The 18,515-nt window shown below is 52.3% G+C and overlaps 8 protein-coding genes across 8 annotated transcripts; 4 read left to right on the forward strand and 4 right to left on the reverse strand.

Moving 5' to 3' along the window:
• Window positions 1–38: 38 nt before the first annotated feature.
• Window positions 39–1,632, reverse strand: BDZ99DRAFT_450957 (ribosomal protein S2). The gene is made up of 5 exons (XM_033718189.1): window positions 1,454–1,632; window positions 1,362–1,399; window positions 1,299–1,313; window positions 1,165–1,249; window positions 39–1,115 (listed from the first exon to the last, which is right to left on the reverse strand). The coding sequence occupies exons 1-5, from the start codon at window positions 1,566–1,568 to the stop codon at window positions 454–456; spliced, it is 915 nt and encodes a 304-aa protein (XP_033572250.1). The 5' UTR covers window positions 1,569–1,632; the 3' UTR covers window positions 39–453.
• Window positions 1,633–1,769: 137 nt separating this feature from the next.
• Window positions 1,770–3,204, forward strand: BDZ99DRAFT_502135 (uncharacterized protein). Its single transcript, XM_033723868.1, has 3 exons — window positions 1,770–1,833; window positions 1,886–2,897; window positions 2,955–3,204. The coding sequence occupies exons 1-2, from the start codon at window positions 1,788–1,790 to the stop codon at window positions 2,812–2,814; spliced, it is 975 nt and encodes a 324-aa protein (XP_033572251.1). The 5' UTR covers window positions 1,770–1,787; the 3' UTR covers window positions 2,815–2,897; window positions 2,955–3,204.
• A 1,013-nt stretch (window positions 3,205–4,217) lies between these two features.
• BDZ99DRAFT_574883 (uncharacterized protein) lies at window positions 4,218–4,988 on the forward strand (the record flags this gene model as incomplete). The annotated part of the gene is made up of 3 exons (XM_033728415.1): window positions 4,218–4,616; window positions 4,666–4,869; window positions 4,942–4,988. 2 exons carry the CDS (start codon window positions 4,218–4,220, stop codon window positions 4,771–4,773), a joined length of 507 nt encoding a protein of 168 aa, XP_033572252.1. The 3' UTR covers window positions 4,774–4,869; window positions 4,942–4,988.
• A 991-nt stretch (window positions 4,989–5,979) lies between these two features.
• On the forward strand, window positions 5,980–6,712 carry BDZ99DRAFT_117043 (uncharacterized protein). The gene is made up of 3 exons (XM_033712482.1): window positions 5,980–6,034; window positions 6,129–6,348; window positions 6,404–6,712. Exons 2-3 carry the CDS (start codon window positions 6,315–6,317, stop codon window positions 6,670–6,672), a joined length of 303 nt encoding a protein of 100 aa, XP_033572253.1. The 5' UTR covers window positions 5,980–6,034; window positions 6,129–6,314; the 3' UTR covers window positions 6,673–6,712.
• A 1,861-nt stretch (window positions 6,713–8,573) lies between these two features.
• On the reverse strand, window positions 8,574–10,614 carry BDZ99DRAFT_117080 (uncharacterized protein). Its single transcript, XM_033712483.1, has one exon. The coding sequence runs from the start codon at window positions 10,306–10,308 to the stop codon at window positions 8,926–8,928; it is 1,383 nt and encodes a 460-aa protein (XP_033572254.1). The 5' UTR covers window positions 10,309–10,614; the 3' UTR covers window positions 8,574–8,925.
• Window positions 10,615–11,554: 940 nt separating this feature from the next.
• On the reverse strand, window positions 11,555–12,297 carry BDZ99DRAFT_396357 (uncharacterized protein; the record flags this gene model as incomplete). Its single annotated transcript, XM_033715985.1, has 3 exons — window positions 11,555–11,797; window positions 11,889–12,055; window positions 12,117–12,297. The coding sequence occupies 3 exons, from the start codon at window positions 12,295–12,297 to the stop codon at window positions 11,555–11,557; spliced, it is 591 nt and encodes a 196-aa protein (XP_033572255.1).
• Window positions 12,298–12,463: 166 nt separating this feature from the next.
• On the forward strand, window positions 12,464–13,686 carry BDZ99DRAFT_502138 (DUF1168-domain-containing protein). The gene has a single exon (XM_033723869.1). It carries the CDS (start codon window positions 12,659–12,661, stop codon window positions 13,286–13,288), a length of 630 nt encoding a protein of 209 aa, XP_033572256.1. The 5' UTR covers window positions 12,464–12,658; the 3' UTR covers window positions 13,289–13,686.
• Window positions 13,687–15,488: 1,802 nt separating this feature from the next.
• Window positions 15,489–17,897, reverse strand: BDZ99DRAFT_117096 (kinase-like protein). The gene has a single exon (XM_033712484.1). It carries the CDS (start codon window positions 17,645–17,647, stop codon window positions 15,614–15,616), a length of 2,034 nt encoding a protein of 677 aa, XP_033572257.1. The 5' UTR covers window positions 17,648–17,897; the 3' UTR covers window positions 15,489–15,613.
• Between the last annotated feature and the right edge of the window lie 618 nt (window positions 17,898–18,515).

The raw sequence follows: 18,515 nt of genomic DNA on the forward strand, positions 1-18,515 counted from the left end.
AGGGATGGGTATAATGGGTTTGGATGTTGTACATTTGTATTAAGGGGCGTTGTTGGTCTTGTTAATATCTGGAGTTTGGACTTGCGTACGACACTGGGGATACTTATTAGACGACCTGCAACGACGAATCTGAATCACGTTAGACCAAGACCAGCGGGTTCAGAAAAGAACAGAGCTCGATATGATTCATTGAAGGAATGGGCAACGATCAAGTCCACCCAAATCGACAACACAGGGCTTTCCCTCGCTGCCGCTAAACAAAGCCAACACAGCCGAGTATCTTTCCCTCATAAGTGCATTACGATGTGTTCCCTCTAAAGACTCCAACGCGCTCTCCTGAAGATCGGTCGATTCATGGTGTTGTAATTGTCTCCCATTTTGTTTCGATATGCTGCCCCCTGCAGTTCACACCTCCGTTTTGGCTACAATCGAGGACGCGCTATCGAACGACATCTACCACTGAGCAGTAGGCTCGGTGCCAGCGGCCGCAGTTCCCCAGCCCTCAGTCGCCTCAGCGTTGGCAGTGCTGGCCGCAGCCCAGTCTCCACCTGCATCAGCATCCCAGCTAGCACCCGCAGCCGGAGCAGTGTTGGACGCAGCAGCAAACGCGCCAGCAGTGGCTCCGGAGACCTCCCACTCGTTCGAGAAGCCGGCCTCAACGGCGCCGGGGCCAACCTCGTCAGCGCCCGGGACCTTGGCCTCCTCCACACCGGCGGAGTCCTTGTTCTCCTCGGCCTCAGGGTCGCGGTAGAAGTACAGATCGGTCATGACGTCCCACTCGGTGTCGCGGGAGGCGAGGGTGCCGCGGAGACGGAGGACCTCGCGGGCGAGCATCCACCAGACGAGACCGATGGCGTGGCGGCCCTTGTTGTTGGTAGGGATGGCAACGTCGACGTACTCGGTGGGCGAGTCGGCGTCGCAGAGACCAATGACGGGGATGTTGACGTACGACGCCTCCTTGATGGCTTGGGCGTCGGTGCGCGGGTCGGTGACGATGATCAGGCGGGGCTCCTTGAAGCTGCGAGTGATGTAGTTGGTGAAGTTACCGGGGGTGAAGCGACCGGCGATGGCGACGGCACCAGTGTGGGCGGCGAATTTGAGAACAGCACGCTGGCCTGGGGGTGGTTAGAGGGGAAACATTGAGGTGTTTGAGGCGGGTAGTACCATAAGGACGAGCGGAGATGACACAGATGTCAGCTGGGTTGTCAATGGCGACGATGATGCGCGCAGCCAGGACAATCTTCTCCCACTTTGGAGGGGTCAGTTGGCGATATGGAAAATGGTAGGATATCACATACGGTCTTGCCAATGTTCTGTGACTGTTAGAATTTAAACTCGAGATGGGGAGTCAAGAGACTTACAATGACGTTGATACCATCCGGACGAGTCTTCCAGAGGTCTACAAGTAAATGTCAGTCAGATGTTCCAATATCAAGCAGAGGACAAGACATACACGGCTCCATATGCACCTGCATGTTCTTGCTGCCCAAATGACATTGCGCCGCGAGGAGTTGCTCAATGTCCTGAGACGTGGGGTTGAATGCCGCGGGGAGGTTGGAAGGTGCCATGTTGTCGGTTTGTCGAGGATGAAGCTGTGAGACGGCTGGCAAGATGAGGTTTCGAGGTTGGTGCTCAAAAGTTCGCGATGGAATTTTGCGGTGCGCCAAGGATTTATTCGCCTATCACGCCGGTTTAACTGCCCCGTTGCAGACTAGCGTGCATCTCCCGGATAAACTGCAGGAAAGACATTTGGGAGGAGCGTTGGACCTCATCAACGTCCAGCAGCGATGCCGCCTCGAGTACCCATCGCAACCTGCCTGCGGGCATCAAAGGGTGCGTATTTCGCGAATTGTCTCACCCAACGAAGCCACTGACAATCCAACAGCCCCCGTCCCCAGCCTCCCTTCCTCTCTCCCCATCCGACCCTTCTCAACAACCCCGATTCCTCAGATCCCGCGTCCCAAACGGAAACACCAAGACCAGTACACCCTCGCCCAAGCCCGCGCCCGCAAAGCTGCCAACCTCAGCCGTCGTGCCGTGCTGTCCACTGAGCGCTCCGCCGCCCTCGGCGACCCAGTGAAGGGTGTCACCACCCCCTTCGTGAAATCCTTCGACACCGGCTCGGCCCCAGAGCCATTGCCCGACTACCTAGAACCCGACTCCGCGCTCCCCAAGCCAGCCGAGAAAGCCCATCTCAACTTCTTCCTCACGCCAGAGAAGGTCTCAGAGTCGGTGCTGTACTCCGAACGCATCTCCACACCTCGCCCACCCAAGAATATTGAAGGAGACAAGTACCAGATTCTCAATGAAATCAGCCCAGAGGAGCAGGAGAAACAGCGCGTCGCGGCGCACGAGAAGGCCGCCGCGGCCGTCAGCATGATCACCGCGCTTGAGAATGGGAGCTCCAAGGACCGGCTGCGCGTGAATATCCAGCGCTGCATCGACATGTTCGGCCGCCACAACACCGACCATATCCTGCCGCCTAAGCCCGCTTCCCTGTTGACAGAGGGCGTAGTACCCCCGACGCCGGAGACGAACGAGGAAGCGGCGAAGTGGCGCGCCGGCCCGGATACCGGGAGTAGTGAGGTGCAGATTGCGATTTTAACGGCGAAGATAAGGACGCTGGCGGAGTTCTTAGAGACGCGGGGAAAGAAAGATATGCATAATAAGCGGAATTTAAGGGTCTTAGTGCATAGGCGGCAGAAGTTACTGCAGTATTTGAGGAGGAGGGAGAGGGGCGGCCCGCGATGGCAGCATTGCATCGAGACGCTAGGGCTCACAGAGGGGACCTGGAAGGGCGAGATCAGCTTGTGAGATGCGCTGTGTTGGCATTTGTAGAATATGTGGTAGTCGGGGAGATGAGACTGGAGGAGGCATCGTGATCATATGTACAAAACGTAAAACTCCAAAAGCAAGCGTAGTTACTAAACGTCTACTAAACACCGTTTCAATAGCCCGATCCGATTCTAATTTACGTACAAACGAATCCTATAAGAGCACCAGGCTCTCGATATAAACATTCAGATTTTACTTTTCCTTTTCTTTGAACTCAATAAGCCACATATGCACTGTCAAGGCCACAAAAGCTCAATTGCCAGACTCCTTTCGGTTTCAACAGCTCGTACGTAAGCCCTGAGGGCACCCCAAGCAGCGGCGAGTAAATGTAGACAGACTTTGGGCAAGACAACGGTGTTTCAACACCCCAATCTGCACGCTGCCCGACCCACCTCTACGCATGTGATTTCTATCAAGGCCAGAGTATTCCACTTCAAGACTCTCACTTCTCAGCCATTACCACAACTCCGGACGTCCCGATTGAAGCGAACATACCAAATGGGGGCATCCAGCTGGCTCATCAACACCGCAAAACTCGCACACCAAGTGGCTGATTTCTTATCAAGATAATGTTTTGCAGAAGTAATAGGAGAGACCCTGGAAACAGTTGCGATGTCTTGCATCAGCAGTCCAGCCTGGGAGCTCGATCTCTAACAGCAGATAGGTAGGTGGCTAGAGAAGTGGCTTAGCGCTTTTCGCCGGCAACGAAGCTTACATGAGGGTTAAAACTGCCTTGTGATTGTATCTGGTTCCCACAGTTCAGTCCACAGGAACCACGTCTAAGATCTATGGTGTTTGCCTCAGGTGACGGGACGCAATTGATAGAAGACATCGCCAGCAACACCTAGGTGCGATGGAGGGAAATGGTGCCTCCAAGGCAGTATTTCAGTAAGTCGCAGGCAAACATCATGTCTATCAATCTGCTTCCTCCTCTCCTCGAAACAACGTTCCTCACACCAAGGCGCGCTTGCAGTACCTCGAAACCGCCCACCGGCGTGCCAGGCATCTAACTACGGCCCTGTCCGCTTATTCTACCTGCGGACGAAACCGCGCCCTGAACATCTGCCCAAGCATACTACCAAAAACAATTGCCAAGCGACACCGATTTCCCAAACCCTCCCCAAATTCTTCGCCGTCGAGGCTGGCCCCTGATGTATGCGTCCAACGCTGAGTCACTAGACAAGGTCAGAGCCTCATGGTGCCGCCGCCCTGTGAGCGGGCACGTGATGCTCTGTACCGCAATTGCACGCTACTAATTGGAGAGGACTAGTACTATCCCAAAAGCGTCATCCTAAAAACAGTTCAGGACCTTGATCTCAGGGGCCTGTTTTCTTGCAACTGGGATCGATGCGACCGTCATTTCCGCACGACACACTGGCACAATGATCGAGACAGAGCTCCAGGAAAACCGTCACAGGCTTCTTGAAGACTATCTCACGACCTACTGCCTTCTCGTAATAATCAACAAACCCGCATTAATCGGCATTTTTATCGCAGAAGGCGTCAGGCTCGACGGAGAATATTTTTTCACTGAGCCAGATCTAAACTTCTTGTCGGGTGCGATCGAGGAAGCCAAACATGTTCAGCATCTTATCCTGCGTAAGCAGTGGAGGTTTCAGATCAGGCCAATGACCTTCTCCAATCAACCAATAGAATATGCCCCGAGCGAGAAAGTGCCAATTCAATGGGGCGATCGCGTCGGTCAGGGACGGTTCGGAACCATGTATAAAATATCCCTTCCGTTCCCGGCACACTTTTCCTCAAGCCCGAATGCGACGACGGTATGTTGACCAGAATACTCTGCAGGGAGATCTGCTAATTCATCCACAGCTCGATCCTCTTGCTGCCAAAGTCTTCGACCGAGAGAATTTCGACCTAGGACGGACGGAGTGGAACAACCTTTCACATGTCAATCAGAAAGACCATTCGTGTTTATGAAAGCCTTGACTGCTTTCTCCCACCGGGGGAGATTTTGCATCGTTTTTCCATTGGCTGAGAGTACACTTGAAAGGGCATTAATGGATACGTTTCCAGGTATGGATGCATACCTCCACGGCGAAGACGGCTCAACCATTCACTCTGACCTCAAACCAACGAACATACTAGTTCGTGATGGCAGGTTTTTGCTCGCCGACTTTGGACCTCTCCTGCTTATACATTAAATTCTGAAAAGGGTCCAGGGGCCTAGAGACTATTCGCCGCTCGAGTCCGGCATTGAATCCACTGCGTACAATATTTGGTCCCTCGCTGCTATGCTTTTAGAAGTCGCCGTCTCGGATCTACAAAAGGGGGATGCGCTTCAAAGTTTTCGTACTGAGTGGAGATCTGAAGATGACCCTTTTAATAGCTCTGAAAATTTTCATAAAAATGGCTATTTAAAGGGCGCGGTTCGTGCAGAATTCAAAGAGCTAGTAGAGCAAAGCAAGGGTGGGGATAGGGGAATGCTATCCCTTTGGCAAGAACGTTTTTACACCGATAAGTTTTTCGACCTTCTAGATAACATTTTCAAGCTAAAAGGTTAAAGGGATAAAAGACCTTTAGCTTAAAAGGTAGCTTTAAGTCTCAAAGACCTTATATGTGAAGCAGCAAATGCCGAGGAGCAGCCTTAATTAAAACCGGACATATGGCGCTGCTATCGCGGAGGGGTCCTACGTCCGCCAAGTGTGCCGAAACTTAACGGCTTGTAGGATTTTGAAAGACAGTATTAACTGGCCATTTTCACTGATAAATATTAATAGATATGCCTTCTTCAGGGTCGTTGATAAGGATTAAGGGGAGCATCGGTGTGCGATTTACTTCCGTCAGGATTCCAAAAACCCCATCCTATATATTGCGCACTATTACCACAACAATTAAGGCAAAATAGTAGCAGAAGGTTTTCACCGTGAGGTTTCTCCTTTTAGAGATTCTTGCCCCCTTAAAGAGCTCCGACTAATTGTTAAAGCAGTTAATCGTAAGAGAGTTAGGTACAAATCCGACATAAAAGACAGCCACATCATCCGCAGCTCTTTTCCTTTAAAAGATAATTAACCAAAATTACCGTACTGGTCCACAACAACCACAGTTATACCTATCGGATGCGAAATAAGATTGGTGAGAAGACCGGCTTAGAAATTATGCGCAGCGGAACGGCCGCTGACGATTCCTAAAACGCCTTTAGATTTCAGGGTCAACTGTCAGGATTCTTAGTTCACGATAAGTAAGCTCACTTCTCCTAGCCAGTAGGCACATATCCGATTCATTTATGGTCATGGAAAATGCAGCAGAGTGCTAAATAGCGTACGCGTTTTCAGTCTCTCCATTCCATTGCTATCTTTCTGGGTACTCTCAAAGCGGACAATATGTCCCTGGTTCCTGTTCTCAAAAAAAGATCCCACTATAGTCAGTAATAGCGTCGTTCAAATATGGACTGACAGAGCTGTACCAAGGATCTCGCCAGAGAAATCGGTCACTGGACCAAATTAAACATAAAGCTAGCAATGTTTTCGTCACACTTACTGTACTTAATATACGGTAAACTTGCCCTATGTCTCTCATTATAGATTGTCATTAACATTTGTTTGTAAAGTTTCCCCGGGCACGACAGTAGGCGTTACATCCGAGACGTCGTTAATGTTGCACAACGTTCATCTTCGTGTAATAAATCTCCAGTCAGGAATTCCCCTCAACGTTCGCGCATCGCACGAGTTTAGCCCAAACCAGGAGACTCAAGTCAATTTTCGCACAGCAGACGGTACGCGTCTGAGTCTGAGCATAGTGGTCGCGTATTTAGCCCGTTACGTATGGGTACCCGGCATGCAGATGGGGAGGTTACTTAGGCTCGCCCTAAATAAATAGCATAACACTCAGGTTGAAATTGATGTGAACTCTGCTTGTATTGTAGTGGCCGTACGGGCCGAATATATACTAATAGGAAATGGCCCACCCCCTAGGTCTTATCAGCTCAGCTGAATAGAGGCCAGCTGAAAGGAATGGACACAGCTGAGAGGACCCTGGTGTAGCTGAACAGAGGGCCTCGCCACGCTGAGTGCGCGCTAGTAGCAACCAATCAAAGAACGAGAATCAAGGAGAGAGAAAAGGGGGGGAGTGCCTGTACGTAGGTGACCGTGAACCGTATGAGTTGTTGATCCTAGGTTGTAGCTGTTACAACCCGAGTATAACTCTATAACTGCTCCTTATTCGTCAACTTCTTCATGCTTCCGCGCCTCTTCGGCCATGGATCTTGCCCGTTCAAATACGTTCTCAAGTATCTTCACCTGATCCCGCGCCTCTCTAAATGTATTTATTGCCTGGTGGAGTACCTCATGCGCTTCCCGTTCGGTTTCTTCTGCTTGTCTTACTATCACTGTTGTGGAGGAGCTGTGAGCCTCATACCTGCGGTGCTTGATAGAAGGATACGGATGGTGGCACTCATCAAGTGGCGGTCGGAATTCACCCACTCTCCAGTTATTGGTGGCTGAATACGGGGGTGGTAAATCGGGATCCTTTTCACCCCTGTTGAATATGAATCGTCTAATGCGAGCCGCCCGTGCTCGCAATTGCGACTGCGTTCTCGCTGGTGACCTTGAAAAGATAATGAAAAGACACATGGTTGCTACAACTGCGAGATAAAAATGCTTGCAAGGAGGGCGGTTACAATAGCTTACACAGAGACTTTAGGTTCCAGAACAAGATAACATATTAGATATACGAAATCTGTTTCTTTGTTTGTCCACTCCAGTACTTTGATAAGTCAATTTTCATACATGCCCTCTTTGTCTAATTCATATGCCCTCTTTGTCTAATTCATACGTGCCCTCTTTGTCTGATTTCCAGCCTATATCGAAAAGGCCGCCTTCTAGAACGCGCATTAGCCCCATGTCTAAGTAATGTCTATATTTATGTGTTGGTAGTAGGTACCGACCTTCTCCCCAACTAGCCTAAGCACCTCTTTCTCGTAGCGTATCTATTTGAGAAAATAGGTAGTCAGCTCATCAGTTAACCTCGACTCTGTCCATCACATCGTGACCGCGGTAATTCCTCTTCAGCTTTGACTTATAGATCTATGGCATACACCTCCGCCTCTACATCCACAGTAAGCGTAGATGTATACGGCTTCAGTACGTATGAGTACGTAGCTGCTGCATCAGCTTCCGCACTACGTAGCTACACCTAGTCACCTTACTCTCCTTTCAATTACGTATATAAGCTCGCACATTCACTACAATACAAACTTATGTTCACTTCAATCAATCTGACGAACTCCTGGTGATTCCGCCAATCACATCGCTGACACGGCACGTTCCTCGCCGTCGTTGAACATGTCGGCATTTCCAGCTATTTTCGCGTTTGACAATATCATATCGCCCTTCGCATGTTCTTTACCCTTTGGCAATGCTTTTTCCTTTCGTCAATCAGTATCCATTCTTGCTCATCGATTCGACTCTATGCAGGTAGTAATATACGAGGCATGAGAGATGATGAGAACTGAATTGATTGATAAAGGGGGGCAGCGACTACGGACTATATACTAGGCACCAATGTAGGAAGCTGAGCCATGAGCAGGGTACCGCTGCTCCGCAGCATACTCGATGGAGAAGTCTAGACTGCATCCCACAGCTCGCGGTCGAAATGAAGAAGCTGGGACAATCCCTCGTACTAGATTTCTGAATATCGGTAGTTCACATCTTGCTCAACGGAATGGATCATTGACTTTCAAAATTACATCACAAGAAATGGGTGACATTATGATTAGATTAGGGTAGTGTTTCAATTTGAAGATTATGCTAAGAGGGGGATAGCGTGCTAGTTGCTCTGTCATGCATGCTTTGTCGTTCAGAAGAGCGACAGATAGTAGGGACAGTGACTCGAACACAAGGAGTAGTTATGAACCAAGTTTTTGTTTTGAAGAAGTGGTCGAGGGTAAGCTTCGCCACGTTGTTGTTGTCTACTCCTACTTCATTCCTTCCTGTCGTTAGGTCATGCCTAGCATGCCCTCTCGAAAGAGATCAACAGGGCGCAAGAGAGAGAGATAAAGAAAGCGGCAATCCCATTTCCGCAACGAGGAAGCGTCAGGAAGCAGCACTAACTGCCCAAGCAAGCAACGTAGAGCTACTGGTCCAGCCCCTCAAAGACAGCAAACGTATAGTGCCGCGCGGTGCCATTCCTATAGTCCGCGTCCCCTGGCTGCGGGTCAGATACAAGCCTTACCCTTTCCGCCGCAGCGTGGAACTCTTGCGACTCACCCAAAGACATCGGCCAAGTCGGCCCCGCGATAAGCCGCAGCTCCTCCAGTTGAAGCTCCGTCTCCAAGAACTGAAAGAGTTCAATCCATGTACCCAACGAGCCCGCCAGCCCCAGCTTCCGAATGCCCTTGTGCTGCCTCAACAGACTGATCAGAGCCTCCGGCGCGAACGACTTGTCGCCACTGGAAGCGAGACGGAGATCTTGTAGGTGCGGGAGGTCGATAGAGGCGAGGCTAACCAGCTCGTCAAATATCTCGCCGAAGAATCGGTTGTAGCCGGCAAAGAAGATTTCGAGGACTTCGAGGCGGGTAGCCGCCGCGACGACACGGTCGAGCTGCGAGGGAATGCCTGGTTGCAACGGTTGAGGATTTTCGCGGAGGACGGTCAACTGCAGTTTCTTAACGTGCTGAAGCGCATCTCGCGCCAAGTCGTCGCTGACGTTGGCAAGCTCGTGGTCTGTGATTCCGTTGCGCACGTATGTGAGATCCGGCGTATCTTCCACACTTTGTGGCTCCTTAAACGGGATAACGAGTGTTTCTAGCTGCACGCCCGCTCGCACCACGGCCGTGAAGAAGATGTTCAGTAACGGCGCGTTGTCAAGCGTCTGCGCCGTCTCGTAGAGTTGCTCCTCCTCCACCCAGTGCCTTCCCCAGTATCTCTCAAACAGCTTCAGCGCCTGCGCGTGTTCCTTGCCGTTCCACCCAGGGATATGGCGGTGCACGGCCGACGGGCTGAGGCGGATCTCCCGCAGCTTCGGCAGCCGCGTAAAGATCTCTGTTAGCGTCTTCTCCAAGTCGCCAGAGTCCCAGAAGAGCTGCTGGTCTTCTTGACACTTGATCAGCTCTTTCCGCAAGGGGCTAGTTGTCTCGCGAATGTGTTCAAAGCGTGCGTCGCTGCACATCCAATTCTGACGCTTTGCCAGCTTGGTCTCGTCGCTCCATTGCTTGAAGCGCGCGCCATTCAAGGAGAGGACGCGGATCCACGGTTGAAGCTCTGGATCTTTGGAAACGTTGGCCAGCTCTTCAAGGCTGTCGCGCGTGAAGAAGAACTCCTTCTCTTCGATGATCTTGGCGAAGGATTCCCTGGATTCGGAGCAGAAGGGCCTGGAAAGTGCGCGAAACGCGAAGATGCTCTTCTTTGACTGCTCCGAGAGCTTTGGGATTCGCTCAAAGGGAGTAAACTCGTATTGCACACAGCTTGCGACGACATTTGACGCTAGATCAAGAGGGAGATCATGGATGCCGCTCATTGTGTGATCGTATGTGTTCTGGGCCAATGTGCTTGATGTTCTGTTGGTATGGTTGGTATGGTTGGTATGGTTGGTGTGGTTGTGTGGTTGTGCGGGTTGAATAATTTGAAGGATTGGGGAAAGTGAGATTATATACCCAGGAAACCTCCATTGTGAAAGGGAGCAGTACGCCTTGTATATTCACAATACCATCCGTTACAAAGCAAACTGTTCAGTGTAGGGGGTAAACGCATACAGTGAATACACGTCACATAATCTGTAGCTTGAAAGAGAGCAGTACACCTTGTATATTCACAATACCATCCGTTACAAAGCAAACCTTTCAGGGTAGGGGGTAAACGCATGCACTGGATACACGTCACATAATCTGTAGCTGAATTAGTGACCGAGCGATTACCATCCCAAGGACCTATCGGAGCCAAGTTCCCAACAAGTACTTGCTGGGTTATCCTCAGTGTCGACGCGCTCTTTCTCGAAGAAAATGGCCATTATTCGTATTCTTTGGGGAAACTGGAAGTAGTTGAACAATGCAAACAAGGCTGCGTGGTTACGTATTGGAACTCTTTAAGCCCAAAATGCTGCTTTATTATCTTAGTCTTCGTAGTTTTAGGGGGGGGGGGGCATCGTACACCCCCTTTCGAGTAATTGTATACCCCCACCTAGGTCTCTGCTACCTACACTGTCTATTCAGGCAGCGGTTGCCTAATAGGCAATAGAGACTCAAGCTGCTGTGTACAGGTAATGTTCTAGGCTATTTCGTCGCCAGCGAACTGACACAACCAGATCGACACTACTCTCGAATTTCAAAAACCTCTCGGTACTGGCACGAATATCTGGTCAAAATCCACCCACGTCTTATGTTTGGATTCTGGGATATGCTGAGCTTGATACACTCGAAGAATGGTTTGCAACGACATCAAATCTCAATGGGTTTGCTCATGTCTCCCACACGTTGTAAGTGTTCGGAATAATTTTCATCGGTGCCGCTGTTAACTTGTCGTAGCACCCACGAAGCCCTTAACAATGCTACACACTTGGATGATCTGAAGGAAATAGCGTTCAATATTGCCTGGCTTAAGCAAGTAGGCATATGAAACGCCACAAGATAGTCCTGTGATAGGAACGCGCCTCTCAGCAATGTACCGTAGTAGCCGTGGGCAGTATCGTCAGTGTCAACCGCTGCCATGAGCCTCGTCGAGTTCGCTACTTTTGTAAACATGAATATGTCATTGGACCCCTCGCGTTCTCATGAACTCCTTTTGCCCTTACCCTTGGCCTTTCGTCCAGATTTGCCCTTCTTCTTCTCTTTCTTATCAGAGCTCCCTTCTTCTTCTTCTTCTTGAGCTACATCCGCCACATCAGCCTTCCGCTTCACCGAAAGCCGCACTTGCTCCTGCTGCTCGGCCAGCTCGTTGAACTTGATGTACGTGTTCGCCGTTTCTTTGGCTTGTTTTTCTGCGCGCTCTTGGTCGTATTTCTCGTTGCCAGACTAGGTCGCGCAAATCGTAATTTAGCAAACTGACAGTAGAAAACGCTATTCTCGAAGGTGAAGTGAAACGTGAAACGTGAAATGAACCTACCAGTCCAGCCTTAATAAACCTGCCCGCGGCGTCCTTATCAAGCCGCGTATTCTGCTTCACGGGCCCGGTCTCCGCAAGCTTGATTTTCTCATAGTATTGCTTCAGGCGGGTGAGTTCAATGAAGATAGGGTGTTCCTTGGCTTTGATGCCGTTGAGTTGGAGATATGCTACAAAGAGAGTAATATGAGTGAGATGCAATATAGTTATAAAGTGGTGAGATGAACGCACAAAAGAGGATAGACTCGATCGCATAAGTGGTCATAACATAGAGCTTCGCCTTGTCGAGCAGAGGCAGCTTGCTTGCGGTGTCGGCAATGGGCGCATCGAGGAGCGGGGCGAGGGCTTCTTCGAGGTCGTCGACATTGCCCTCGAGCACGTCTAGCAGCGGTTCAAGGGTGTTGAACTCCATGGCTGCGGCTTCCTCTCTTTCGAGGTGCGCGTTTTGAGGGGTGTTTTGCAAGGAACGTTAGGTTGTCATGGTTATGGAAGTGAAATTGGAATTTTCTTGAGGTTTATCGATCGCGCCAAGGATCTTCAATCCCGATCTTTTGCGGACCTCCGCGACAAGCCTGACATCGACACATCACTTCGACGTTCACCACCCGCGAAACCAGCCGGTCTGCATACAACTTCAGCAATCCAAAGCCACTACCCAGGCGACTCTGCTGCCCTCGAGACATCCCCACGCCCCACCTACCACTCTGCCAACTTCATCACCTCAAACCCCCCGCCTGCTCACCTCGCGCCTCACCCCATCTCCCACCACCACCATGTCCGAACCCATCCCCGAATCAATCCCCACCTCCGCCGACCCGCGCTCCAAGCGCCCCACCAAGAAACGCGCCCTCACACCCCTCTCCCAGCAATCCAGCCACATCGAAGCGCTCTTCGCCAAGCCAGACCGCGAGATCAAGATCCCCTCCGCCCACCCCAAGCATCTCAACGGGCTGGCCGCGCCGCCCGAGATCGTCGCGAATGTGCAGGGCAGCAGCGCGGGCGCGGGGAGCGGCGAGTTCCACGTGTACAAGGCGAGCCGGCGGCGGGAGTACGAGCGGTTGCGGTTGATGGATGAGGAGGTGAAGAGGGAGGAGGCGGAGACGGAGTTCCAGAGGCAGAAGGAGGAGGTGGAGCGGAGGGATCGGGAGAAGACGGGGAAGAATAAGGCGAGGAGGGATAAGGCGCGGCAGAGGAAGGCGAAGAAGGCGAAGGGGGGAGTTGGGGAGGGTGAGGTGGAGGAGGGGCAGGATGGGAAGGGGGAGAAGGGGAAGAGGCTGGGTCCTAATTTGGCGGCGTTGAAGGCGAGGGGTGGTGAGGATGAGAAGGATGGGGATGCGTTGAATGAGGGTGGGGAGGTCAAGAATGCGGAGGAGATTGGAATCGTAATACATGATGATGACTGAGACATGAGGATGTCCAGGGAGTCTTCTGGAGCACTTGCATCTGGCTAAAGACCATCATGTCCTGGAAGCCTGAAGCTTCTTGAAGGTATGCGCCGTCTACACTCAAGCGCTGATACAGCCTTCAGCATGTGGTCTCACCATCAATGACCACTTCATTCAGTTTGAGACTAATTCCAGTTGGAATGATGAGTTCAAAGCCACTTGGCTGTTTTCTGTACAATACCACAATGTCTGTCTGTTAGTTGCGCATTTCCCTTTGTCAAGCTCATTGACAAAAGATGATATCAAAACACCTCCATACTTTCACCGTCATAACCGTAGGAAACGTCGGCTTGTGATACAGTGAGTCCCTTCGTTGAATGAGTAGCTCAGCAGCATGTGCGAGAAGCTGCTACTAGTATATTAAAGCTCTTGAGCGCATGAGCGAACCCCGCAAAACGTTCATCTGGGCCAAAAGGTCGAGCATGTGCCTTCAAAATGCCAGCCAAATCCAACACAAATCACCACGCTCACATGAGGTACTAATTGCCTGTAAATGAGACTCCCATTCCGATCGTGCTGCTCGCTGATACACATATCTAAGGAACCTCTCACTACTTCATCAACCCTCCAAAACCAGCTCGGAATTACGAACAGATGAAACAAAGGTACCCCCCGGATGCACCCCGAGTCGCCTTAACGATCACTTGGAGGCCAACACGTCCCCTTCACCCACCAACGATTATCAACCATCCCATCCCCACGCTCCGACGACCCTCCGAGGTGCCTCAGTGAATCTCAGATAAGCAATGCCCCTTCCGCTCCAGCCCGTCCCCCTCCTTTCCGTCTCCACCACCAGACCAGGCAGCTGGAAATCTATAAATACGCGCCCCACCGCAACCCGAATCCCCTACACGAGCCGCCGAATTAATGCAAACGCGGGCGGATTTCGAGACAACGCAACGATAAGGCCATTGGCCAGCATTATTCGCGGCTTGCCGTTCCGGAGAGCTGTGTTAATATATTTAAGTTAGTGGGTCCCCCGGACCGACTGCTACAATAGCTAAGCTAAGCTAAGCCCCCAGCCCACCCCTCTTCTCTCTAGAAGCTTTCGAGAAGGTTGGATTTGCCATTCCAGAAGCGCCTAATTGGTGCAAGGCCGACCGCTAGAAGGGCGTAGCCGTTGAGCTAGAAGAGCTGGAAGCGAGATAATATATTTTCTAACGGTTGCTGCTGACGTAGGTAGGCTAGGGCCATGCCGATGGCTAGGTACACTATCTGGGTGGTATTCGAAGGGTGTGTTACTTGTAGTTCCAGAGCTGGAGGCTTTGGTATGCCGGACGTCATGCCAGAAGGCTCGCACAGCGTAAGCATGTGACAATACCAATTGCGTTGTACAGTTGAATGAGTCGATGTGGAAACATATCAATTTTAAAGTGTTTTAATCGCTCAACGAAGATGAAAGGGTATCTACAGCATGAAGCAAAACCACTTTTCAATGATCCCGCCCGTAACAAGAAATCGGATCCAAAAACCCCACCCCGACCGGTCCCAGTCCGGTCAACGCCCTCAATCCCAAGACTCCACAACAAATGCACCGAAACTCACTCAAGCATCCATACCGCAGTGGAAGCTTCGGAGCTCTAACCCCCTTCCGGCCAAGCCACCAGCAAGCCCAGCCCAGCCCAGCCTTATCCCTCGCCCACATTACCCCACCCATGCCCATGCCACCACCTCGGCGCCGGTTCCTGCGCCTGTGCCTGTGCACTCCAGAAATTCTCACCCGCGTTCTTTTATTTCCATAATCTTTTCCAAATTTCGCTTCTAGAAGGTCTGCACGGGCGGGCCCGAGCGCCGCCCCAAGCCACCACGATGCGAGAGCGGGCGGTAGTGCGCTTAACCACGGGTACACTGGCGCGAGCGGAATAGGAAGGTCGGCATAGGGGTTCCCAGCATCCGAGCGAGCAACGTGTGGTTTGGTAATGGCGCAGATGTGGAGCTTGCAGATGCGCGGGGCAAGCCCAGCTCGTAGGGTAGTGGCGAGAATCGCGAGCCGGAAGGGATGGCGTTTCGGGTGATATTGATACTGATGCATTGGTGATTGTCCCCGGGCCGATGGGGAATGCGGTATAGAAGCCTTTCGATCTAATGGCTAATCTCTCTGATGGCGGTTTCGTTTCCCTGCATCGAGATTTTGGGCCGGAGCTGATAATGCATCGAGTACGTAGGGCCTCCCGACCCACTTTCCCCCCATCTCACCCACCGCCCAGATGAGCGTAAGACGGGTTGGAGATTGCGCGAGTGCGGGCGAGCATGATGCCAGGTTTTTATACGAGGCCGAGCGTTTCACGACACTCGCGAGGAAGCGCGATGCCAAGGGTTGAATCTCCTGGGCGTCGGTGATGGGACCTTGACTGTAGGAGGTGGCGGGAGAGTTTTGGACGGGGAAATTGCAATCTTGAGCGGCTCGGCGCTGATGGTGCGGATGCTGGCGCTGTCGTCAAACAGGGTCGAGCTCTCGGTGACGGAGGAGTCGCGCAGGGTTGAGTTCATCATGCTCGATACCCGCACTGTTGTCGCGGTGGAAGTGCGCACGGAAGCTGAACTAGACGCACCGTCCGGGCCGGAGTTCGATGTGCGCAGCGACGCCACAGTGGAAGCGGCATCAGAGTCGATAGTTGACGCTCGGACAAGGATATCGTGGGAGTGCGCCCCGCAGTGCACGTCCACGATGCCAGAGTAGTTGACGAGGATCCCGAAAAGGCGGTCACGTACGTCCCGGGCAGTTGGCCGCAGGCCAGGGTTCTGACTCAACATTGCTCGCACCAGATCCAGGATGTGGGGAATGCTACGGAACGCGTCGTCATCGTGCTCAAACGCCGTGTCTTCCAAGACCTTCATCCACGCGCGGACCTTGTCAATGTTGCCGTGGAAGGACGAGTCGGTTCGTGAGTTGACTGTTCGTCCAGACTCGCCGACCTTCTTCTTGGATGACCGATGCTTTGTGAAGTCGTGTGCTTTCTTCTTCAATAGGAAGGTGAGTATGTCGAGATAGACGCACCCGAGGGCGAAAACGTCTGATTTCTCAGTCGCTGGAAGAAGCGTGGGGGTGGTTTTAGGCGTCCTTGACCTTGTGAAGCCAAAGTCGAAGCCGGATAGCGAGTTGTTGGTCGCGGTTCGTGTCAGCTTAGCCTTGCTGTGAGCTCGAGATGAGCTGCTTGATACAGACTGTTCCGACGACCCGTGGCTGGAGACCGACTGTTTGCGAGATTGAGTGCTGTCGACCTTCTTCAACGCCTGATCGGTGAGCAATGGCCTGGCAGAACTGTGTGCTTCTGGAGAACCGTAGTTGTATGCCTCTTGAGGGTCTGGCCGCTTGTCTTTTTGGAATGATCCTAGGCTGCCAATATCGCTGAAGGCAACCGTATTTGATTCGTCAATCAGTATGTTGGACGGCCGGATTGCTCCGTGGTAGAGGCCGTTTTGGTGTAGCGAAGTAATTGCATCTGCAAGGCAATGGAGCCAGCCCAAGAGCAGCTGGTATCGGTCCTTCTTTTGCAGTCGCTGGTACTGAGCAGGCTTCCGATGGTCGATGAAACTCTTGAGAGTGTGCTGGCCGACAAAGTTAGTAAGGACGTAAGCGTTCCCTTTCCAGGCATATGAAGCCCAGACGGGCGCAATATGATCATGCTCCACGAGTCTTGATGCTTCAACGTCGTGGTGAAATTCCATCTCAAGGTCTTCGTCTAATACAGCGCCGCCTAAGGAGAACTTCCTCCGCACGTATACTTCATTCGGCTTCGTCGGCAGGTGGACTCGGGACCAATTCTGTAATGCGACCGCTGGGGGCAGGCTATGGACGTATTCCAGGGGCAGGACCTCGTTTGGCGCATAGTCGAAATGGGCGCCTTCGGTCAGTTCGCGGAGCAGGTAGGTGAACTGTGTGTGATAGAACTTGTAATTCAGCTGGTCGTTGCGCTCATACGAGAGCGCAAGCTTCTCCACTTCTTCAAGTGGAAGCGGCAGGTCGTCATCTTCCCAGGAGTGATCGATGACGGGGAATATCTGATCGGGTACACCAGATTCCACCAAGGTCAGAAACAGCCGCTTCGCCTTTTCCAGTATCCACTCCAGGTAGGTGTCATCAGTCAAGCCTTCGCCGAAAGCTACGGGCTGTTCGAGTCTATCTCTTTCGTTCGGCCGTAGCCTGGAGGTGACGAATTCCTTGGTGACTGTGGTATCGATTTTCTCGTCTGTCCACCAAACTTGCTGGAGAACGGAGTGGGGTGTGACCAGAGAGTGTCCAGCGTAGCCGTAAATGAGGGCATTGAAGGCAATCGTTTGCTCAGTCACGACGTTGTTCAATGTCCGAGAAGTCATGATGGCGAAGAGGTGTGGGGGTTACCCGATTGGCAGACTGCATGCGCACAGACCTAACTCTGGAGAACGAGAGGCTCGATGAGTGGTAATGGTATGTGACGGGAAGTATGTTTCATGTCTAGATGTTAAGAAGAGAGAAGGGTTCGTGAGACGAGGGAAACAGAGCACAGACAGACGAAGGTGAGGTGAAGAGGGGAGTGCCGGATTTAGATGTCAGCGCGGGCTGGGAGTCTCCAGAATAAATTGTGCCACATTAGACGACGCAAGGGCAAGTGGCAATCGCCAGCCGGGATGGCACTGTATTGACGTCCAGACGCACGGCGGCGATGCCATCCAAGGGTCTCGTGGGGTTTTGCAGAGGCCGACGTGGCAGCCAGTGAGGGCGCTGGATCATGATTTGGTCAGGCAACGTTGCGATGGCGGCTGCTGGCTGGCGGCGAAGGTGCTGTGCCTTGTCCTCATCGGGGGGGCCTGTCCGGAGTGAATGCACACGTGAAGGCGAGCAGGGCGGCGTCGATAAGGGCCATCGAATGCCGTTCCCGCAGCGCCCTTGCGCGAAGAGCTCCTTGACTGGCCGCTGCAATACCACGTCCAATCGTCACGCTGCCCTCGCTGCTGGGTCCTGTCCCAGGGCCCCGAAAACGGCGGCTAAGACGTGATATCAAAAGCTGTGTCGCACGTCGTTCGGCCAATTTGAAGACGTCGTACGGTCGGTGGTGCGCTTCCCCAGACACGCCCGCCGTCAGACCGGACGATAGTCGTCCATCCCGCGGTCGCTGCCCCTCACGCAAAAGCCTCTGCGCCTCCATAGCGGGCCCTACCGACCAAACGGGCAGTTGACCTCAGTGGAGCCAGCCGTGGGTGGGTG

Source organism: Mytilinidion resinicola (genome assembly GCF_010093595.1).
Source record: "Mytilinidion resinicola strain CBS 304.34 unplaced genomic scaffold BDZ99scaffold_19, whole genome shotgun sequence".
NCBI classification, from domain to species: Eukaryota; Fungi; Ascomycota; class Dothideomycetes; order Mytilinidiales; family Mytilinidiaceae; genus Mytilinidion; species Mytilinidion resinicola.

Excerpts from the sequence above, each read along its gene's own strand:
- BDZ99DRAFT_502135 (XM_033723868.1), top strand. The coding sequence starts at position 1,788 with ATGCCGCCTCGAGTACCCATCGCAACCTGCCTGCGGGCATCAAAGG. Across the intron at positions 1,834-1,885 it reads CTGCCTGCGGGCATCAAAGG|CCCCCGTCCCCAGCCTCCCT; the intron begins GTGCGTATTTCG and ends ACAATCCAACAG.
- BDZ99DRAFT_117080 (XM_033712483.1), bottom strand. The coding sequence starts at position 10,308 with ATGAGCGGCATCCATGATCTCCCTCTTGATCTAGCGTCAAATGTCGTC.
- BDZ99DRAFT_117096 (XM_033712484.1), bottom strand. The coding sequence starts at position 17,647 with ATGACTTCTCGGACATTGAACAACGTCGTGACTGAGCAAACGATTGCC.
- BDZ99DRAFT_502138 (XM_033723869.1), top strand. The coding sequence starts at position 12,659 with ATGTCCGAACCCATCCCCGAATCAATCCCCACCTCCGCCGACCCGCGC.
- BDZ99DRAFT_450957 (XM_033718189.1), bottom strand. The coding sequence starts at position 1,568 with ATGGCACCTTCCAACCTCCCCGCGGCATTCAACCCCACGTCTCAGGAC. Across the intron at positions 1,400-1,453 it reads GCAGGTGCATATGGAGCCGT|ACCTCTGGAAGACTCGTCCG; the intron begins GTATGTCTTGTC and ends ATTTACTTGTAG. Across the intron at positions 1,116-1,164 it reads CATCTCCGCTCGTCCTTATG|GCCAGCGTGCTGTTCTCAAA; the intron begins GTACTACCCGCC and ends AACCACCCCCAG.
- BDZ99DRAFT_117043 (XM_033712482.1), top strand. The coding sequence starts at position 6,315 with ATGTTTTCGTCACACTTACTGTACTTAATATACG. Across the intron at positions 6,349-6,403 it reads CTTACTGTACTTAATATACG|TTTCCCCGGGCACGACAGTA; the intron begins GTAAACTTGCCC and ends TTGTTTGTAAAG.